At 43.1% G+C, this 17,550-nt stretch overlaps 1 protein-coding gene across 1 annotated transcript in view; it reads left to right on the top strand.

The window, feature by feature from the left end:
* Positions 1-202: 202 nt before the first annotated feature.
* Positions 203-17,550, top strand: part of reln (reelin) — a 112,447-nt gene continuing 95,099 nt past the window's right edge. Inside the window, exon 1 of the mRNA XM_030054501.1 lies at positions 203-455. Coding sequence (XP_029910361.1) covers positions 203-455 — 253 coding nt within the window. The remainder of the gene's footprint in view (positions 456-17,550) is intronic.

Below are 17,550 nucleotides of genomic sequence, written 5' to 3'. Positions count from 1 at the left end.
CACACACGCACAAATACACACACACACACGCACTCTCAAGCACAGTTTGGACTTTTTCCAACTCGACCAACCTCTGGACTCCAAAAAGCCCTACTCTGGAACTCTACCTGTGTCTTTCTTCGCTCCCACTCATCACTCTCACTCCTCACCTCTTCGTCTCCCACCAACGCTTCCCCTCACTACCCTTGCTTCGTGAGGGCGGATGGCCATGGCGTGGGCCTCTCTCGGGGGTGCCCTAGGCTGTGCCCTGCTGGCCCTAGTCTTGGGGAGCAGCAGCGTGGATTTGGGCGCCCCCCCTGCGAGCTTCTACCCCCGTTTCAACCCCTTCTTTTTCCTGTGCACCCATCACGGGGAGCTGGAGGGAGCCGGGATGACAGAAGGCATGGGAGAGGTGCTCCTCACCCTCCAAATCACTGGCAATCCCACTGCCTACACCCCTGGACAGGAGTACCAAGGTGAGCGCACCCCCTACAGTGTCCACATGTCTTTTCTGCATGCTGAAGAGATTAGGCTCTATTTTCTCAGCAGTCTGTTCATACGTTGTGTAATGGAATCAGAAACATGTTTGTGCTGATCTGATCGTCAACTTCATTTATCTAGTTGTGAAAACAGAATGCATTTTGTATTTTGGAACTTTTTTCACTTCCGGATAGATTTCAAGTTTACAATTTTTGTTATTTCACGGCAGACGTTTGATTTAGTAACGGACATAAAGAGACAAGAAAGCTTTTTATTAAATGATGGATGATGTCTTCCTGTTTGTGGATGAATGCACACTGCTCAAATGCACTAAAAGGACACATTATTAAAAATAATGTTTCAATAATGCACTGCCTCAAAAACATGAGCTGGAATGACACCCACTTTGTGTACAGTGCATGTTTTTTTTTTTCCCTAGCAGGTGTTTTGCTTCACACATGAGGCATTCTGGAACTGATGTGTGCATATGAGAGTGTGTAGTTTGTGGGGGGCGGCTGTAGTCGGAAACGGGCATTTATGTAACTGCAATAAGTATTGATGCTGAGTGGGACTCCTGTTCAGTGCCGTGAGCAGCTCTGGTGTTTTACTGAGCTGTGATCCTCATGCTCCATGTGTAGGTGGCTTCTCTACAGGACTAACAGTGACATCTCTCCAACTGAATGAGAGAGAGAGAGAGAGAGAGAGAGAGAGAGAGAGAGAGAGTGGGCAAACAAGGGAAGGAACAGAGAAACAGCGCAAGAGAAAGAGTTGTTCTTACCAGTAGAAATAACGATGAAGAAATCCGTTAACAACATGCATAAGTGTGAGCTGAGGTAGAAAATGACTGAAAATGATATCCCCTTTCCCACACTCTGATGTGCTGGCACCTGGTCCAGGAAAAAACAATCCCCTCTGACCTCCCTAACTGTGTCATCATTTCTCAGTCACTCACTCTCGCCTTTCACTTAACACTGAGGACAATGACCCACAGAGGCCAGCACAGACCGGCTCAGTACACATTCCCATACAATCTATTCTCCTCTCTAAGATAACATTATTTTTTAAGTTCCGGATGTATGCTCATTTCATGTATATTCCTAATTATCTCTCATTTCCCGTATATATAAACATTGCGCGAACATTGTCCATATCTCTCCCTAATCCTATATTATGCCTAATTTGAAATGGCAAACATCGGTTTTATTACACGGTTCTCTCACTGTTACTAACTGCATTCCATTATCATGGAAAATAAACCTCTTGAATTCAAAAGGGATACGTTCAAAAGACTTTGTGTAATTGTATATAGACAGAGGAGGATATAGAGAAGGCCAGGAAAACAGAGCGGAAAAGGAGAAGAGTCTGGAAGAAGCGGTATTTCTCTCTGTCTGAAAATAACAGCCCGGATCAACCCTTCAGTCAAGCACCTTTTAACTGGGGCCGGGCTTGTAGGAAGAGCGAGTGGGGAGAGATTTGAATAACTAGCTGGTGGATGTGCAGGATAGAGCACACAGAGAGGTTTAAATAATTAGCATTAGAAATGTGGTGGACTGGGAGGAGGGAGAGATTTAAATAGGGCCAGAGCCGGGATCGGATGGAGTAGGGGGAGATTTAAATGACGATGAGAGGATTGAGCAGATAAGATACCAACAGCGGGGCTTGCATGGAAAAATGACAGAGCTCCAAGCTGCTCTCACTTTTTTCCGTCCCATATTTTGGCACATGATGGCAGCTCATTGTTAAATTTCTTGGATTTGGACTGAGTTTGCATGGGGATGGCGGGATAAATGGCAAGTGAGCAAGTGAGACGTGGCTGGCTGTGCGCTTACTTGTGCAATCAGGGGCAATCCCAGTCTCTCTCTCCTTTTTCTCTCTCTTTCTCCCTCCCTCTCTCATCCCCTCAAAGTCTAATGGTTACATGCATCCTTACATGTTCTTACCACTTCACCGCCAGGCTTATTGTGGAAGGCTTGGGTGGTTTGTGGTTTGAGGGCTCTTTATACAGGTGTTGGATTAAGGGTGGATACAGATACATACATAACTTGCCTACTCTACTAAAAATAGAGGAAAGAAAAGAGGAGGCAGTAAAACAGGACTGCTGGTGATGTGATGGAGAGGGCAGTGGAAACGTTCTTGTGCTGGATTTTGTTTGTCCCTGCAAATGAGCTCTGTTTCGTATTTTTGCATGTTTTATTTGACTTGATTTGATCTCAATTGTTCGTTTTTTTGTCTTGCTTTTTATGTCCTCTCTGGGCCATGTCTTGGATTGCATTTGGTTTAATCTTCTAAAAGCAGTGTGTGATCTAATCACCGAGAGAGCTGCATGTGGAAATGGTGGGCGGAACGCATTAGAGACGCTGGCCGTGGTGTTAGGGGGCTGCAGAAAACTGAAGAAAGAGTGAGAACGAGCGAGGTTGATACAAGGAGGGAAAGTTAGGAAATGAATAGAGACAAATCGTCAAAGAGTCATGCATGCCTGGTTACCTGCATCAGATCTTCCTATTCAGTATATTTATATATTGACCCGGGTCTCAGCACTCTGTGCCTAGCTGGGGAAAGATTCTGTACGGCCAATATTCTGTATTTATGTTTCTGACCTGACCTCACTGCCTCTCGCTTCTCTCTTACTTTTCAGTGATAAGGCCATGTGTGGGCAGTGTGCTGTGTATTGGTGTGTGTTGTGGATGTGTGTGCTATGTTCTGCAATCAGAATGAAATGAACAGAAGAGGTTGCGTTGCTCCCTGTGGGAAGTTTCAGAAGGTGGGTGTATTGGCAGGGTCATAGTGGACAAACTGGAACCAGACACACTATACAGACGCTCTGAACTGCTGGGAAAAAGAAAGAGAGGGAATGAAAAGCTCTGTTTTTGTGTTAAGACTCAAGGGTCAATACTTGTACCCAGATAAATACAAATGGACTCACACACACACACACACACACACACACACACACACACACACAGTACAGCACACAGCCCAAACACAGCCTCATCTTTCAGAAGAGAGAGAGAGAAGTGTGACACAGTAAGGTCACACACTGCGATCTGGGCCTGTCCTCTAAATATCCACAAGATCCATTTGGACCACTCTAGCTACACTCAGGAAGCAGTTCTTTACTCCAGTCATCTCAAAGTGCCCCCCCCCCTCTTTTTGTCTCTGACCTCTTTTTACTTTGACTGCTGTGAGAATGTGAGATGTTCTCCATAAAACAAGCCTATGTTTGCAAGACCCAAAGTGAGAATACAAAATCCAGAGCCCTGTTTCTAAACACTGCTAGCAGTCAGAGAGTGCTTTTTTTTTTTTTTTGGGTCTTGTCCTCTCTTGCCCCCCTTGGAAATGTTGATCTTCATGGATGGCCGGTAATGTTCAAGCTAGACTAGTGACATAGCAATGGGAGCACAGGAAGAGGAGGATTTCCTACAAACAGAAAGGTTTGGTATTCAATATCATGGCCTTGCCAATAAAGCATATTGGATTCTAATCATTGGGGGGGTGGGAGGGGGCATCCCTCTTGTACAGCATTATGCTGTGCGATTAGGAAGCACAATGGAAAAGATCGGTGGGGGAATGGAATGGCAGTGCGGTGTCCTTGGCAAGTCAGCAGAGAATAGCTGGAAAAATGGAGGTGCATGAAGGGAAATGGGGGCAGTGAGATTGATTGTGTGCCTCTGTATGTCTATGAATTTATGCCATCTTTCTGTGGATTTCATCTTATTTTGTGATGATGTGTGTACTTGTGATGAAAGCTTACAGTTGTGCCTATTTTGCCAGCGGTTTCAGGCACAGCGAGTGTTTGTATGTGCATAAAGTAGTGCTTCGTCTGGTGTCAATTAGTCGGTCTATTTTGTGTTTATGGTATTTGAGTAGCTTGAGTGAGTGCTTGTGGATTTGCATATAGTGTTTGTGGCTCTGTGTGTGTGTATCCCAGGCAAGGTTACTGATGTCAGTGTAAAGAACTGAATGAGAGCCACTCACTCAAGCCCCTGGCTCAGGTAGGCAGTGTAGCTCTCACTCTCACTACATTCATTGTTCCTCCACACTATTGAAAACCAAACAACATTCAGTGGGATTCAGCAGTGTGGCTCCACCACAATGCGACAATACAGTGTTGGTAGAGGAATAGAAAGAGCAACAGGGGAGTGAGAGAAAGTGATAGAGGCAAAAACAAGAGAGCTGCTTAGAGAACCAGTTGACAGTCCAGGCTTAAATGACCATTGCTAATCTGTCAGTAGTCTCGACAACAGTCCCTGTTCCATGGACCTTTTCATGTGCAAATGATTGAAGAGGCCTGGAAAACAATCAACATTTCAAGGAGATTTGGACATGGCCACCAAATGACACTCTTAATGGGAACTTGGAGATAAATTCATCCCCGCAAAATGCCATCAGCTCTTCCGAAGATAACCTATCAGATTAGAAATACTGAATTACTTCAGCAGCTCTACTGCCAGCCACCAGAAACAACTCAATGTGCCCTACAATGGGAGGGATGCCATTATCAATCTGAGAAGTTGATTGCTTGTCGTGGTCGGTGGAGCTTTTCTGTGAGTGTGCTGTTGACTGATGTCTGTACAACAACAAGTCACACGTGTCCAATTGAAGGTCACAGATACAAGGTGCTGATAAGACTGAGGAAAAGCACATATACTCCGACAGGTCAGTTCATTTAAAGCTGCAGCAGCGAGACGTCATGGAAACACAGGGCCCATCTTTACAGGCGGTCACAGCCTGATTTGTCTTTGACTGAATTCCATAATGGCATGCGTCTGGTGTGACTTCAGCAACCTCTCGGATGTCATCATCACCTTCCGCAACACTTAACCTCTGAACGGACTGTGCTTGCTTTTTGACCTCTGACCCCTCCTTGTCAGTGCCGTGTCATTGAGGACTCTGTTCTTGGAGGGTGCGATAAGGTTTGACTGGTGGCAAAGAGAAGGAACAGCATCCTCTACCTACTTTCCCCCCTCCACCAGTCAAGTGTTCCTTACATGCCTGTTCAGCTTGACTGTAGCCGCTGTATGTTTATCTATTTAAAGAGCCAGGAAAACTCCAAGGATTTCTTACGCTGCAGCAGGCATCGGTCAGTGAACCAACAACAGACTGGCCTAGTTTCGAGGCAGACATCCAGTTTAGGGGAACAGGGAGACTGGAAAGGAGGTGAGAGGGAGGGAAGAGTAGAGGGGAAAGGGGTTAATGGTTTAATAGGGCTCTCCTGTGAGCAAGGGAAAAACAACGTGCTAATAGCACCAGCACTTTCAAGAGGCCCGAACCCATGCATTCATTAGCTCCCCAGCTCTTCAGCCTCTCTGCCTCCTGCTGCTTTGTCTGAATAGGTCACTCCACTGGGTAGAGAGAAGTGTGTCAAGTGTATCACTGTTTGTATGGTCTTGCTGGGCATGTTTGGGTGTTCTTTCTTTGTATTGTTCTGCTGTGGACATTGAATGATGAACCATTTAAAAAACATTGTATTCATCCAGATAGTATGCCCATTTCCTTCATTTGAAAGAGCAGATGGGTGAGAAATGAGAATGGATATTCATAGAGAATCTTCCTTTTGTTACACATGCACGCTTGGCCGTGCACACAACATTTAACTCTTGGTGGGTGATCCATCATGACAGACGGACAGGTCAGATGTTCCGCTGGCTAAACACAAATGTCCTGATCAGACTATTAAAATGCTTTGTGTTGACTTCACACCAGGATATGACACCAGAGCATGAATATGAGTCCGGTATTTTCCTCTGCCAGGTGCTAAGTGGCTATGTTACATTGTTTTCCTGATAGCAGGCTCTATTCTATTATAATATACAAAACTATGACATTGTAATTATGCCACAACTTGCTTGCAGTGAAAGGGCACATTTACAATGTTTCCTACTGTTAGTGCTTTCTCATAAACAGGTAGTGAGCTGCAGCAGCTCCAGAGCATTAGAAACAGTCACAGCTGTGATGGCCCAGTGCCTTAAGTCCATAGTCAGATGCCACACATAAGCTACATTTCTGGAAAATTGATTTACTCTATCATGACATGGAGAATCACCTCAGATAATAGTGACATTCATAGTCTTTGCCTGGATGATGCCAACGTGTTGCCAGCACGATGCCAGGTGTGGTGGAAAGAGCTAAAGATGAAGGCAGTACAGGGATTCCTGCCAGGCAGTGGTGTGTGTGTATGTGTGTGTGTGTGTGTGTGTCCCAGTCCTATCTGGATAGGTGATGTGGAAATATTACATTTTTTCATTTTCAATTTCCTCACCGATGTCATGTTCCAGCCAAAACAAAAAGGCTCTTAACAAGCAAATATGAATTGTGTTTTCAGTCACTTGAGTGAGTGGGCAGACAGGTGGGCGGGTGGGTAAGTATTTTCAGGATATTGTAGTTTAGCCTGAGCTTGAGTGCCTCTTCATTGATAATGTAAGCTGGGGTGCACAGATGATGGGCTCCCTCCCCCTTCTCTGTTCCTACCCTCACCTACAGTATTCCCTAGGGCCAGACGACATGCTTTTTTTTTTTTTTTCAATTGGGAACGACAATTAGAAGATAGAGCAGCACACATTTAACTACCGAATCCAGGGCCATATTAATCTCTTTTGCTCACACACATAATGACTGTCTTTGAGGAAAACAAATCCATAATCTAGCATCTGATCTTGTAGGTCTGGATGATCTCAACACATTCATGGCATAAGTGTTGAAATCATCCAGACCTACAAATACTTGTGTTTGATGACAGTTTGAGATTCAGCGACAATACAGATGTTATTGTGAAAAAGGCTCAGCAACGTCTGTTCTGTCTTCATAAACTAAACTGTTATGGAGTCGATCAGGGGATATTGACCAGATTTTATTCCTTTATTGAAAATATTTTAACGTTTTCATCTCCTGGTTTACATCCCTCTCTGTAAGTGACAAAAAATGAGTGCAAAGTGTTGTTATGCTCAGCTCTAAAATTATTGCCAAAACACTATTATCCCTAGTACAGCTTAATAGTGCAGAAGTCCGAAAGAAAGCATATAAAATGATCAATGGCCCACACATCGTCTATGACTGCTTGGCCCTAATGCCATCGGGAATGCGTTTTAGATTGCCTGTATGTAAAACAAACAGAAGGAAGTCTGGTTTTATTCCAGAAGCCATTAGACTTGTGAACTGCCTCAGTACAAGAAATGGTCAGTTTACCTTGAGTATAGACTGATAAATTCATGCACTCGCATCTTGACTCTTTTGTGCCATTGTGATCTTACATATTGTTGCCCAGCTGTAGACTGGCCACTGCCACTCATTTTTGTGTGTGAAAACTCGGCCTGACATTGTCATATTTGTATTTTTTAGTTTTTAATGTAAGTGAATGAATTTTATATGTGTACTTGTTCGCAAACATGCTTGCCTGAAATTGCCCTTTGAGGGCCGAATAAAGTATTTCTGAACTGAAGTGGATCAAAGACTGAGCACAGACAAATTCTGTTTTTTGCACTCATGAGAATGAATTTCGACACCAAAACACACATTACATTGTACTACTTTATTTTTAGGTCTTGGTTTGCTGCTGTTGTTTCTGCAAGGTTTTGCACAGGAAAAAAAAAGAGGAAAAAAAAATGGAAGCAAAGAGCGTGGTGTAGGCCGAGTATGCAGAGGGGAGCTCTGCGTCATGGGCTGAATTCCTTGCAGAGAGAGCTGGAGGTTAGTTTTGCTAATCTTCATGAACACTGTATCAATGCAAGGTTAGCTACGTAGCTAATGTTAGCTATGAGTAGTATGACAGTGTATGTTAACCTTCTACAGCAAGGTAGTCTGTGGTTATGTGACAGCAGGTATTTCCAAGCGTCCTGTTTCCCATAGTCCTCCCTCTGCCAACTCACAATTTTCATTGGCTGTTGACAATTACTGTTGCGAGCTGAGTCTTTGACGTGCACACTCTAAACAATTATGGAAAGATTAGGCTCAATAAAATCAAACATGCTTGACTGATTTCGGAAGGAAAAAGATTTGGGTCTTTCTCTCTCACACACACATAATGATTGCAGCTACAGTTCTGCAGCATGAGTACCTTCAGCTGCCCAGGACTGGACTTCCCAGGAGTCCGATCTCGAATCATTGTCCAATCAGCCTTGAATTATAAACCCTACCTTAATTTTCCCTTCCTTTCACTTGATGCTGTTTGCAGGTTAAATTATTTGAATTTGAGAGCATCATCTGATTGTCCAGTCCTGGTCTGATCTCAGTTTTTGCTTTTTCCATCCCTGAATCAGAAAACATTTGGTATTCAGCAGTTTGGTTACAGTTCTGATTTCTTTCTCAAATTCTACATCTTTATATGAGCTGCTGCTTTTCAGCCATCACATGTATCTGTTTTCGGTGGTGAATGACAGAAACAGAACTCCGGCTCACAGTGCACACACACTCTATCCCCTGAGGGTGTGAAGATGAATCTCAACTTCACCATATTTACTGCCTGAGTTTTTCCCCCAATAGAACACACAGGGGAACCATCCTTTCAAAGTCTATTTAAATTACTCTTTATTGGCACATTACAGTTCCCCCCCACTTTTCCTCTGCCTCTTTGATGTCTACTTTCAGCTTACAAACAGGTTGTAAACATAATTAGTGATTTTTTTTCCTCCTTTCGCTGAATGCCTAAATTCAAGGTTTGCATATGCCATTAAGGGCTCACTGTGCCTATGCAAACTCATGCTAATGTCCCCATCTCAATCTACCTCAGAACAATGGGCCAGTGTTCATTCTCCTTAAGGAGTACCAAGTGGCTCTAAGCCTGCTTTTTAGAAGTGATGGGTCCTTTTTAAGCCTTTCCTCCCGCCTCCCTTTCCTTCTTGCTGGACGTCTTGTTCTCATGGGGTGGTTTCCCAGCCTCAGTTGATTGGCGTGTCAGCTTTGCCGATGGCCTCTTCCTTGTAGAGAATGGAGCTGCTGTCGAAGGATTGTGTAGACCTCCTCCTCCTCCTGCTCTGGATCCTCCTCCTGGCGCCTCCATTGAGAGAGCTGTAATCCCTGCTTGGGGGGCAGTGTGTCGTCTGTGCTGATAGCATTCAGTGGGCCATGTAGCACTCCAATGGACCCACTACAGAGGAGGCGGCATGGTGCGGCTGGTTGGGTGCTGGGCACACGGCGCGTGGCACAGGCGGATTAGCCCCCACCCCCCAGCTCCCCTCGCCAGCCAGCCTCCTTCAAACAGCCAGACCCACTCTGCCCAGAGAGACACCACAGCCTGGCAGAGGGAGATTACACCTCTGTGCACATGCACAAACTCACACACATGCTCATGCTGACGTGGGGGGTTGGTCTTTACAACCCCCCCTGAAAATGCTCCAGCTCCCTCATGCTCTGTTGCCAGTTCTCAGTCATTGAACATCATACCTCCAGCCCCCATCGTTCTAACTGCCATCAGTGGACCACAGCTGTGACTCAGGACCAAAAGATGCTCAGAGGACCACAGTTAAGATTAGAAGATCTATCTTATACCACTATGACATCAAGCGAGTGGTTTTTGGGTGTCTTTTTTCCCCCTGGGGTTTATCTCACCTCTAGGGTAACTGGTGTCACAATCTTTCAACCCAATTGAAACGGAGTCTTTTCTCCAACAAAGTTGTCTCTCATTACAACAACAATATAAACAAAAGTCAGAGTCCAATTCAAAAGATGAGGTTTTATTCATAGTTTTATTGGTTATATTGAGGTTAGGATTCCCTACCTAAAATGTAGAATCAAACCTATACGTGCTGCAAATTAGCAAATGACCTGTTAACATCCATACGGTTTGGAGCAGACATCAGTGCAGGATTGTTCTACAGATTATAACATGGGACTAAAGTTTAACTCAGTGCAGAGGGAGCATTACTTGCATGGCTTATCAACAAGATGAGTGAAAGGAAAGCTTGTCTTCACTTGGAAAACAACAGACTGCCTCATATGTGATCCTGTTCGATGAGAGAACTCTGTAACAGGGATGTGAATGAACCAGTGACATATTTGTTTGAGATGAACAGAATGTCTCTTTCTACCCAGGAGCAGACAATTCCTCTGTGGCACTGTCTGCTCCTGCTGGTCTCACACCTCACTGGATCAGGTGTTGGATTATGTCCTGCTTGTCAGGTAGTCTGTGACTGGTGAGTGAAATGCACAATGGGAGAGGCACAGAGCCCGAGAATAGGTGAGACATCATCCTCACTGTGCCACTGTCCTGTGGGAGATGGACCTATTCTTAGACTGGGCAGAACATTGCCACTCTCTTTAGATAACCTCTGTCCTTGGTTTAACATCTTCTTCCAAAACTGATCAGCATGTCTCTGTCACATGGCCCTTAATTCTCACTTCTTCTGGGATGCACCAGATGCAGCTATTGCAGTCACTTTTGGTACTTTCAGGCCTCATTGTCTTTAAATGATAAGAAAGATGTAAAGGATAGTTACACAGATACACATTGCCTGGACATAGACACCACAATCTTTTTGTGAATGACTCAAGACAATTGTTTATCTATAAGAGACACTGTTGATGTTTCTCTTTACTAGGGCACTGGGCCTGTAGACAACAGAAAAATCATAGTGTAATCCCTTTCATCGATTGAAGGTAGAGGTCTCAAGTGGAGGTTAAATTGTGGGGAGAAGGCAGAGTTGAGGTGGGGTAAGAGAAGGGAAATGGAGGGAACAGGGCATCGTTAATTATAGCAATGAGTGCATTCTCGTTAAGCTGAGCTGGTGTGATTAAGACTTGATGTCAGGGGAAACATTCCCCATTGATCCACTGCCAGTAGAGGCCATCTAGTCTTTCATTACTGCAACCGGCCTGTTAATTAGAAATCAATCTTTTCCACTCTGCTCTGTGAAGCCCCCCTGCACACCCCGTGCCACTCTCCTTCCACCCAAACATCCAAACACAAAAGCCGCGGAGGCACATCGGACTTTGACTAATGTCAGTACTTTTTCACTTAGCTGGCCATAATCTGTAATTTTCATGCCAAGAGAGAGCAGGGAGCGGAGAGCAAAATGGTGAGGCACAATACCCTGCTTTCCTTTCCAGCTCCCAGGATGTCTTTGAGTGCTTTAAAGAATTTGCCAAACTTTAGAATTGCTTTCAGATTGAGAACTGAATTCTAATTTACCAGTTCAATAAAAGGCATCACATCATCCTCCAACTGCATCTGTGCGCAATTGTGTATTTTTAGAAACCTGAGGATGCTTTTTGTAGGTGACACATGTGGACAATATGTAGCATAAACCATGGCTCATTTTACACCAGAAGAAGTTTGATCAAAATTAGCTCTTTTTTTTTGATACAATAGTTAGTAAGTCAGGCAAAATAATCTTTTGACCCTCATTATCTTGTTTACCATTTAAAAGGTCTGAATGCAAAGAGTATACATGGCAAACATGCATCCTTTGCATGTCTGGCCATCTTTAGATCTCTCTTAGCCGTACACAGATGTGAAAGCAAGCGCCTGAAACAGCAAGAGTGTGCTGGAAGTAAGAGGAAAGGAGGAGGGAAAGACTGGCAGAGCAGGGATGTAAAGTGAACCTCTGTGTAAAGCGACAGCTCCATTATTCATATTAAAGCTATTATATCTGTGATAGTAGGAACATGGTTGGGACTGCTGTCAGACTGGCACCCTGGAGGCAGCTTTAGCCTGAGCTTGTGCTCAAACTAGAGGTCTGTCTGTGTGTGTGTGTGTGTGTGTGTGTGTGTGTGTGTGTGTGAGTGTGTGTGCGCATGCGTGTGTGTGTGTGAGTGTGTGCGTGTATGTGTGTGTATGTGGATATAGTAGGACAGACTGCACAGCTGTCTGGTTCTCCAGGAGAAAAGAACCTCCAGATGTTCCTCAGCAGTAGGCATTCACACTATCACAGATGTTAAGTGTGGTATAAGTGGATAATGTTCTTAAGCTTGGAAAAGATGCTTCTGTGTTTGAGGATTATCAACTAGTGAGTAATTTGAACACAATAATTACACATTATTATTACAACATTATTCTTGTTGGCCTCTCGAAGTCATACGGCATGTTATAATTAATCTGTGCTCTCAGTTTTGTGTGAGCCTGAATGTGCGGCATAGGCTGTTTTTGCTTTTGGAAAATTACCAATTACTTTCCAAACATAAAGTGAACCCCTGTTGTTTGATTCATCATGAAAATCAAACAGTTCAAACGTCCGGGCCAATATGGTTGTAAAAACTGCAGTTTGAAGTGTCAGGCCCATGAGGATGGTCAAGAGGAGGGTAGGTGCACCTGGTTCTAACGTATTCTGTTTCATCTCTTAGGCTTCAGTGAGTCTGGAATAGGGGTGGACCAATATTGTTTTTTCAGGTCCAACACTGATACCGATAATTAGCGGTTAATAAGGCTGATAATGTTTAATTAAAACTGATAGTTTCATTTATTTTACACATTAGAGTTACAACATGTGATAGGATGTAAACCTGTCATTCAAAAAACAAGGCTACCTCATTACTAATTACTACAGATGAATATGTACAACAGCAATAAAGATGAGTTCTTTCCGCTGAAAAAATGTACACCTTCTACAGTCATGTATGCATTAAATAGTACATGTGGTCAGATTTTTCACTTTTTTTTCAAAGTAGCAATACCACAACGTAAAGATATTCTGACACAAGTATAGGTCTTACATTCAAAATCTTGCGTAAAGTAAATGTAATTATGACAAGCAAATTCCACTTAATGTAACAAAAGTAAAAGTACATTTCAGAATAATATATTTTTGCACTGGATTATAAGTATTGATGCATTAATGTGTTCATCACTTAAATGTCGCAGGTGGTAAAGGTGGAGCTCATTTTAATTGATTTTATACCATATTAGCACATGGATATATTGGTAGACTGGTAGACGTCAAAGCCTTTTGTCTTTTTTCTAGTCAGCTATATAATGAACCAGCAAATGAATTCATGGATGTTCACTAATGCATTTAAATTAGCTTTAAGAGAGTCACTATATATAACATGAAAAAACGCCATTTCATACAGACGAGTAATACTGAATTTGCAGTGTGGAAGCTTAAGTCTCCGATGCACTGACATCAGTTTTATTTATAGATACATTAGCTTTCCTCCATACATAATTTTAAACTCCATTAACACTTAGTATTTACAGTTAACACTGCAGGCTAACGTTATCACCACAACAAAGTTCATTATACAGGTATTTTCTGTGTTATAACTGGGAAACTGGGCTGGGTGGTTATTATAGAAATAGCTCACAGGATTGTGGTGTTTTTCCAACTTCGGAAATACTTTCTGCCTTACCTTCGGAGCTCAGCGCTGTCAACTCAACTAGTGACTACTCCTGCTCAAGGCTCAATGTCAACGCACTGAAGCTTAAGTTATTATTATGTGATATCTAGCCAATCAGATAGTGTTGTGGGCGGGACATTAAATGAGACAGTGGTGAGTGAAAACAGACCAGAGGGAGACACACAGCAGCAGCTGAGTCAAAGTAGCAGACTTTTTAATTTTATCTTTGATCTGAAAAATAAAACGATAATCTGTAAAATGCCAAATCTGTTCCAATAATCGGCCTGGCCAACAATCGGTTGACCCCTTGTCTGGAATATCAAGTGTCTTGATTACAGGGATGGAAATACAGCAGCAACCAAACAGCAGGATTTTTTTATTCAGAAAATGTACTTTTTAAAATTTGGACAAGACTTTACTTATTTACTTGCTCTTATAAATTATTCAGAGGAAGTATCTTGAGGCTTTGTCTGACTGACACATATCAGCACAAAATGCATCAGTATTTGTAAAATATGTGGCATAGTCACTGATGTCCATAAAACATGGCTTTGTGTAGTAGTGGAGTCTTAGACAATGGAATCAAAAGTCAAGGTTGTACACCTTCTTCAATACTCGATAATGTCATTCTGTGGAACTTCGGGAGAAGCTTAAAAGAAATATGTAGTTGTTTTCAACATGGCCCTTATTTTCCTAGTTTTCTGCCATCATGACTGTATTCAGAAGTCTGTCACTTACTTCATTTGCAGAGCTTCACGCCAACACTGCTGTTCTCCTATACAACTCACAGGCCAAAGAAAGTTCCAACAGTTCAGCCCCCAAAGCATTTAAAACATGTTCTTTCAATGCAATAACACTGACACTGCAGTTCCACATAAATACCAGTGATTGAACATTGTGCACAGCACATAGTTAGGTGTCCAGTACCAACTGTTACTGTGGTTTAAATCTCTGGAACAACTGTGCTATTTTTCCATTGGCAATTTGGCTGCGCCAAGTTGAACTGTGTTGTGGTGGTTTGCATTTCCATTACCAGTCACAGAAAAGTTGAGGAATGTTCAACTTCATATCAATGCAAAGTGACAAGGTGAATTAAGCAATATGTGCAGGAAGGATGAATACTTAGCATAAAACATGGCATTCATCAGTTTAAGTTGTGAGTTGTGTTGGAACAGGTTTCCTGAGTAGTGAATGGTAATGTACAGCATTGCCCAAATTACTTTCCACAGGATTGTGAGTAGTGATGATGCTGATGCTTTGACAGATATCTGTGTGTGTGTCTTCCATTGGGTTTGAGTCAGTAAGTTCATATGTAAATAGAGTATACAGGCTTATGTCAACTTTGAATTGGCCTACATGGGATTAAAGGAATCGTATATGCATTTTACTTTTTGGATATATAAATAAATGTCCAGTATGTATGCATCTATTTACACATGGTGCTATTCAGTGTTTCCCTGAGGTTGGTCCTTTGGTGGGCAGATGGACCATGACCAGGGTGGAGGGTGGCCGCTGCTAACCCAGTTAATCACAATATTACGGAATATGTGGACCTAAATAAACAAACAGTGAAAGGGATACATTTTGGGCAAAGTAACCCTTTTCCAAGATGTTCGATACCATTTTCACCTCTGTGTGTCCAGTGGTTCATATGGGTAGCATTTCGTGTTAGCTTAGCATAGCATAGAGATTTGAAGTGTATGGTGTTTCACACTGCTTCATGATTCCTCCTCACAGTGTGACCTGAGGAATATTTTGACAGTGTACAACTGCTGAACTTTTGAACTGAATCAATTTCACAAACAATAGTTGGTGCACAGGTTTACATGACAAATTTAATGTACCTTGATTCAAAGATCATTTATTATTTTGCCCTTAGTGACCAGGTCAGTGTCAGCTTTTACTGATTTGAGTTTGGCAAACAATAGTTTCGGTGAGTGATCTATAGATGTGCCATTGTGAGGAGGCATAGTGATTCCCTGTCTGCAAGTCATGGTAAACAACTAATTCTGCAGTACATAAGGTTATATTTTTGGTGGGTGTTTTTGTAGATTGTGATGGGAAATCAGATGTAAATGGTGTCCTATTTGTTGACTTGTGTAACCCCCTCCTCTAGCTTGTTCACAGCCCTACACTTCCTTGTCCATGTCCCAAGGCCTTGCTCGCAGACAAGCTTTGACAGATCCCTTCCGGTCATAGCTTGTTTGGTCAGTTGTGAGGCTTCAGGGGAGGGGGTGGGAGGGCAGACCAGCTGTGGGGACGGGATGGAGGTCAGTCAGGCTAAGTAGCCTGTTGTCCCTGGGAGAGACATCACAGCTCAGAGCCTGAGAGTGGAAAGAGGGGCAGTGAGGCTATAGACTGGTTGACAGTTTGGCCCTCATTCCCTACTTCCTGTTCCTATCAGGGCAGCTCCTCATTGAGCAGATGAGGTGTAAAGGAAGAGGGGATGGAGTAGAAACTTGAGAAAGACAGACATTTGTTATGCAACAGTGGTGGCAGTTGTCTGCATGTTATATTTGTATACATCTACAGTTTGCTTGCTGGTTTGACGCATGCATGTGTGTGTGTGTGTGTGTGTGTGTGTGTGTGTGTGTGTGTGTGTGTGTGTGTGTGTGTTGAAGTTTGGGCCTCACCCCAATTTTTGAAGCTGACTGGGCTTTTAGTGGTGTCCACTGCATTCCTTCACTTTCCTCCTGGGAATACAAAGCACTCTCCCCTCTGGCTTACATGAGTTTATATGAAGATTGTTCATGTTTATTGTTGCCACACAGTGTCCACACATGGTTCTCCTGTTTAACACCTTGGCTTTTGATAGTGTTAGGATGTTCAGTATGGCTCCGATTAGTGAGGGAAGATGCTGTGCTTGTCGGGGATGGATGGATGAAGCCATTTCTCTGTCTGCTGAACACATGGTGTTGATCATAAGGACAGCTCACTCTCCTACTCCTGGCAGTCACCAGGCGACAGAGGGAAGGAATCATGGTGTTCCTGAACCTTATTACAATATGCCCCGCTATAGCATACAGCAATTATACATCTTATGCTGAATAATATCCCCTTTGGGTTTAGTCATTTGCAAATACAACGATTTTACTTACCACTATGTTATTATGCATGAAAACTAAACATTGTTGTCACACCTCTGTCATCTTCACTTTTAGCATGTTGCATGCTGCCTTCAGTTCTTACATCCAACCATAATATTTTCTCACCTTTTCTCCATCTTCTGTCAGATCAGGATTTAACTGATGAAGGCCAAGTCCAGATCAGAGAAATGTAGCTTGTCAAAACCCCTTTTCAATGCTCCTAGAGGAGCTCTGCTACTTAGATGGGATCTGCGTTCTGCTTGAGGCCTTTGTACAATGAGCCAATGAATAATGTTGAAAGCCTACATAGATGATTTACTATCAAAGCCAATCTCAGGTAAAGAGAATAGCCTTTGAGTTGTAACAACGTGATGTGCTGCTTCTGAACAGGGTACGTTCAATAAGAAAGTGAGAAAAAATGTTCCATCATGACTGATTTAGCTCTTTTGATTGGTGCATACGCATTCTAAGTGGGATCTCTTTACAAGCCAAATGTCAACCTTTTGGCAGATCATTAAGAATAAATAGAATATACATGGTGCACAGAATAACACACATCTGTGCTCGCTCATGTACAAGCATGTGTGCGCACAGGCACATATGATGCAAACACGCACATGCACACACGCACACACACATACACAGTGTGTCTTATGAGAGCAGCACAATGAAGTGTGATTCTGAAGCAGATTATGTGTGAGGAACAGGATGCTTGTGACAGAACTGCCTCTTCACTCCTGTT

Source organism: Myripristis murdjan, chromosome 6, assembly GCF_902150065.1.
Source record: "Myripristis murdjan chromosome 6, fMyrMur1.1, whole genome shotgun sequence".
Classification (NCBI taxonomy): Eukaryota; Metazoa; Chordata; class Actinopteri; order Holocentriformes; family Holocentridae; genus Myripristis; species Myripristis murdjan.
Note: the sequence above shows the minus strand (reverse complement) of the source record. Positions and strands in the feature narration are given on the sequence as shown.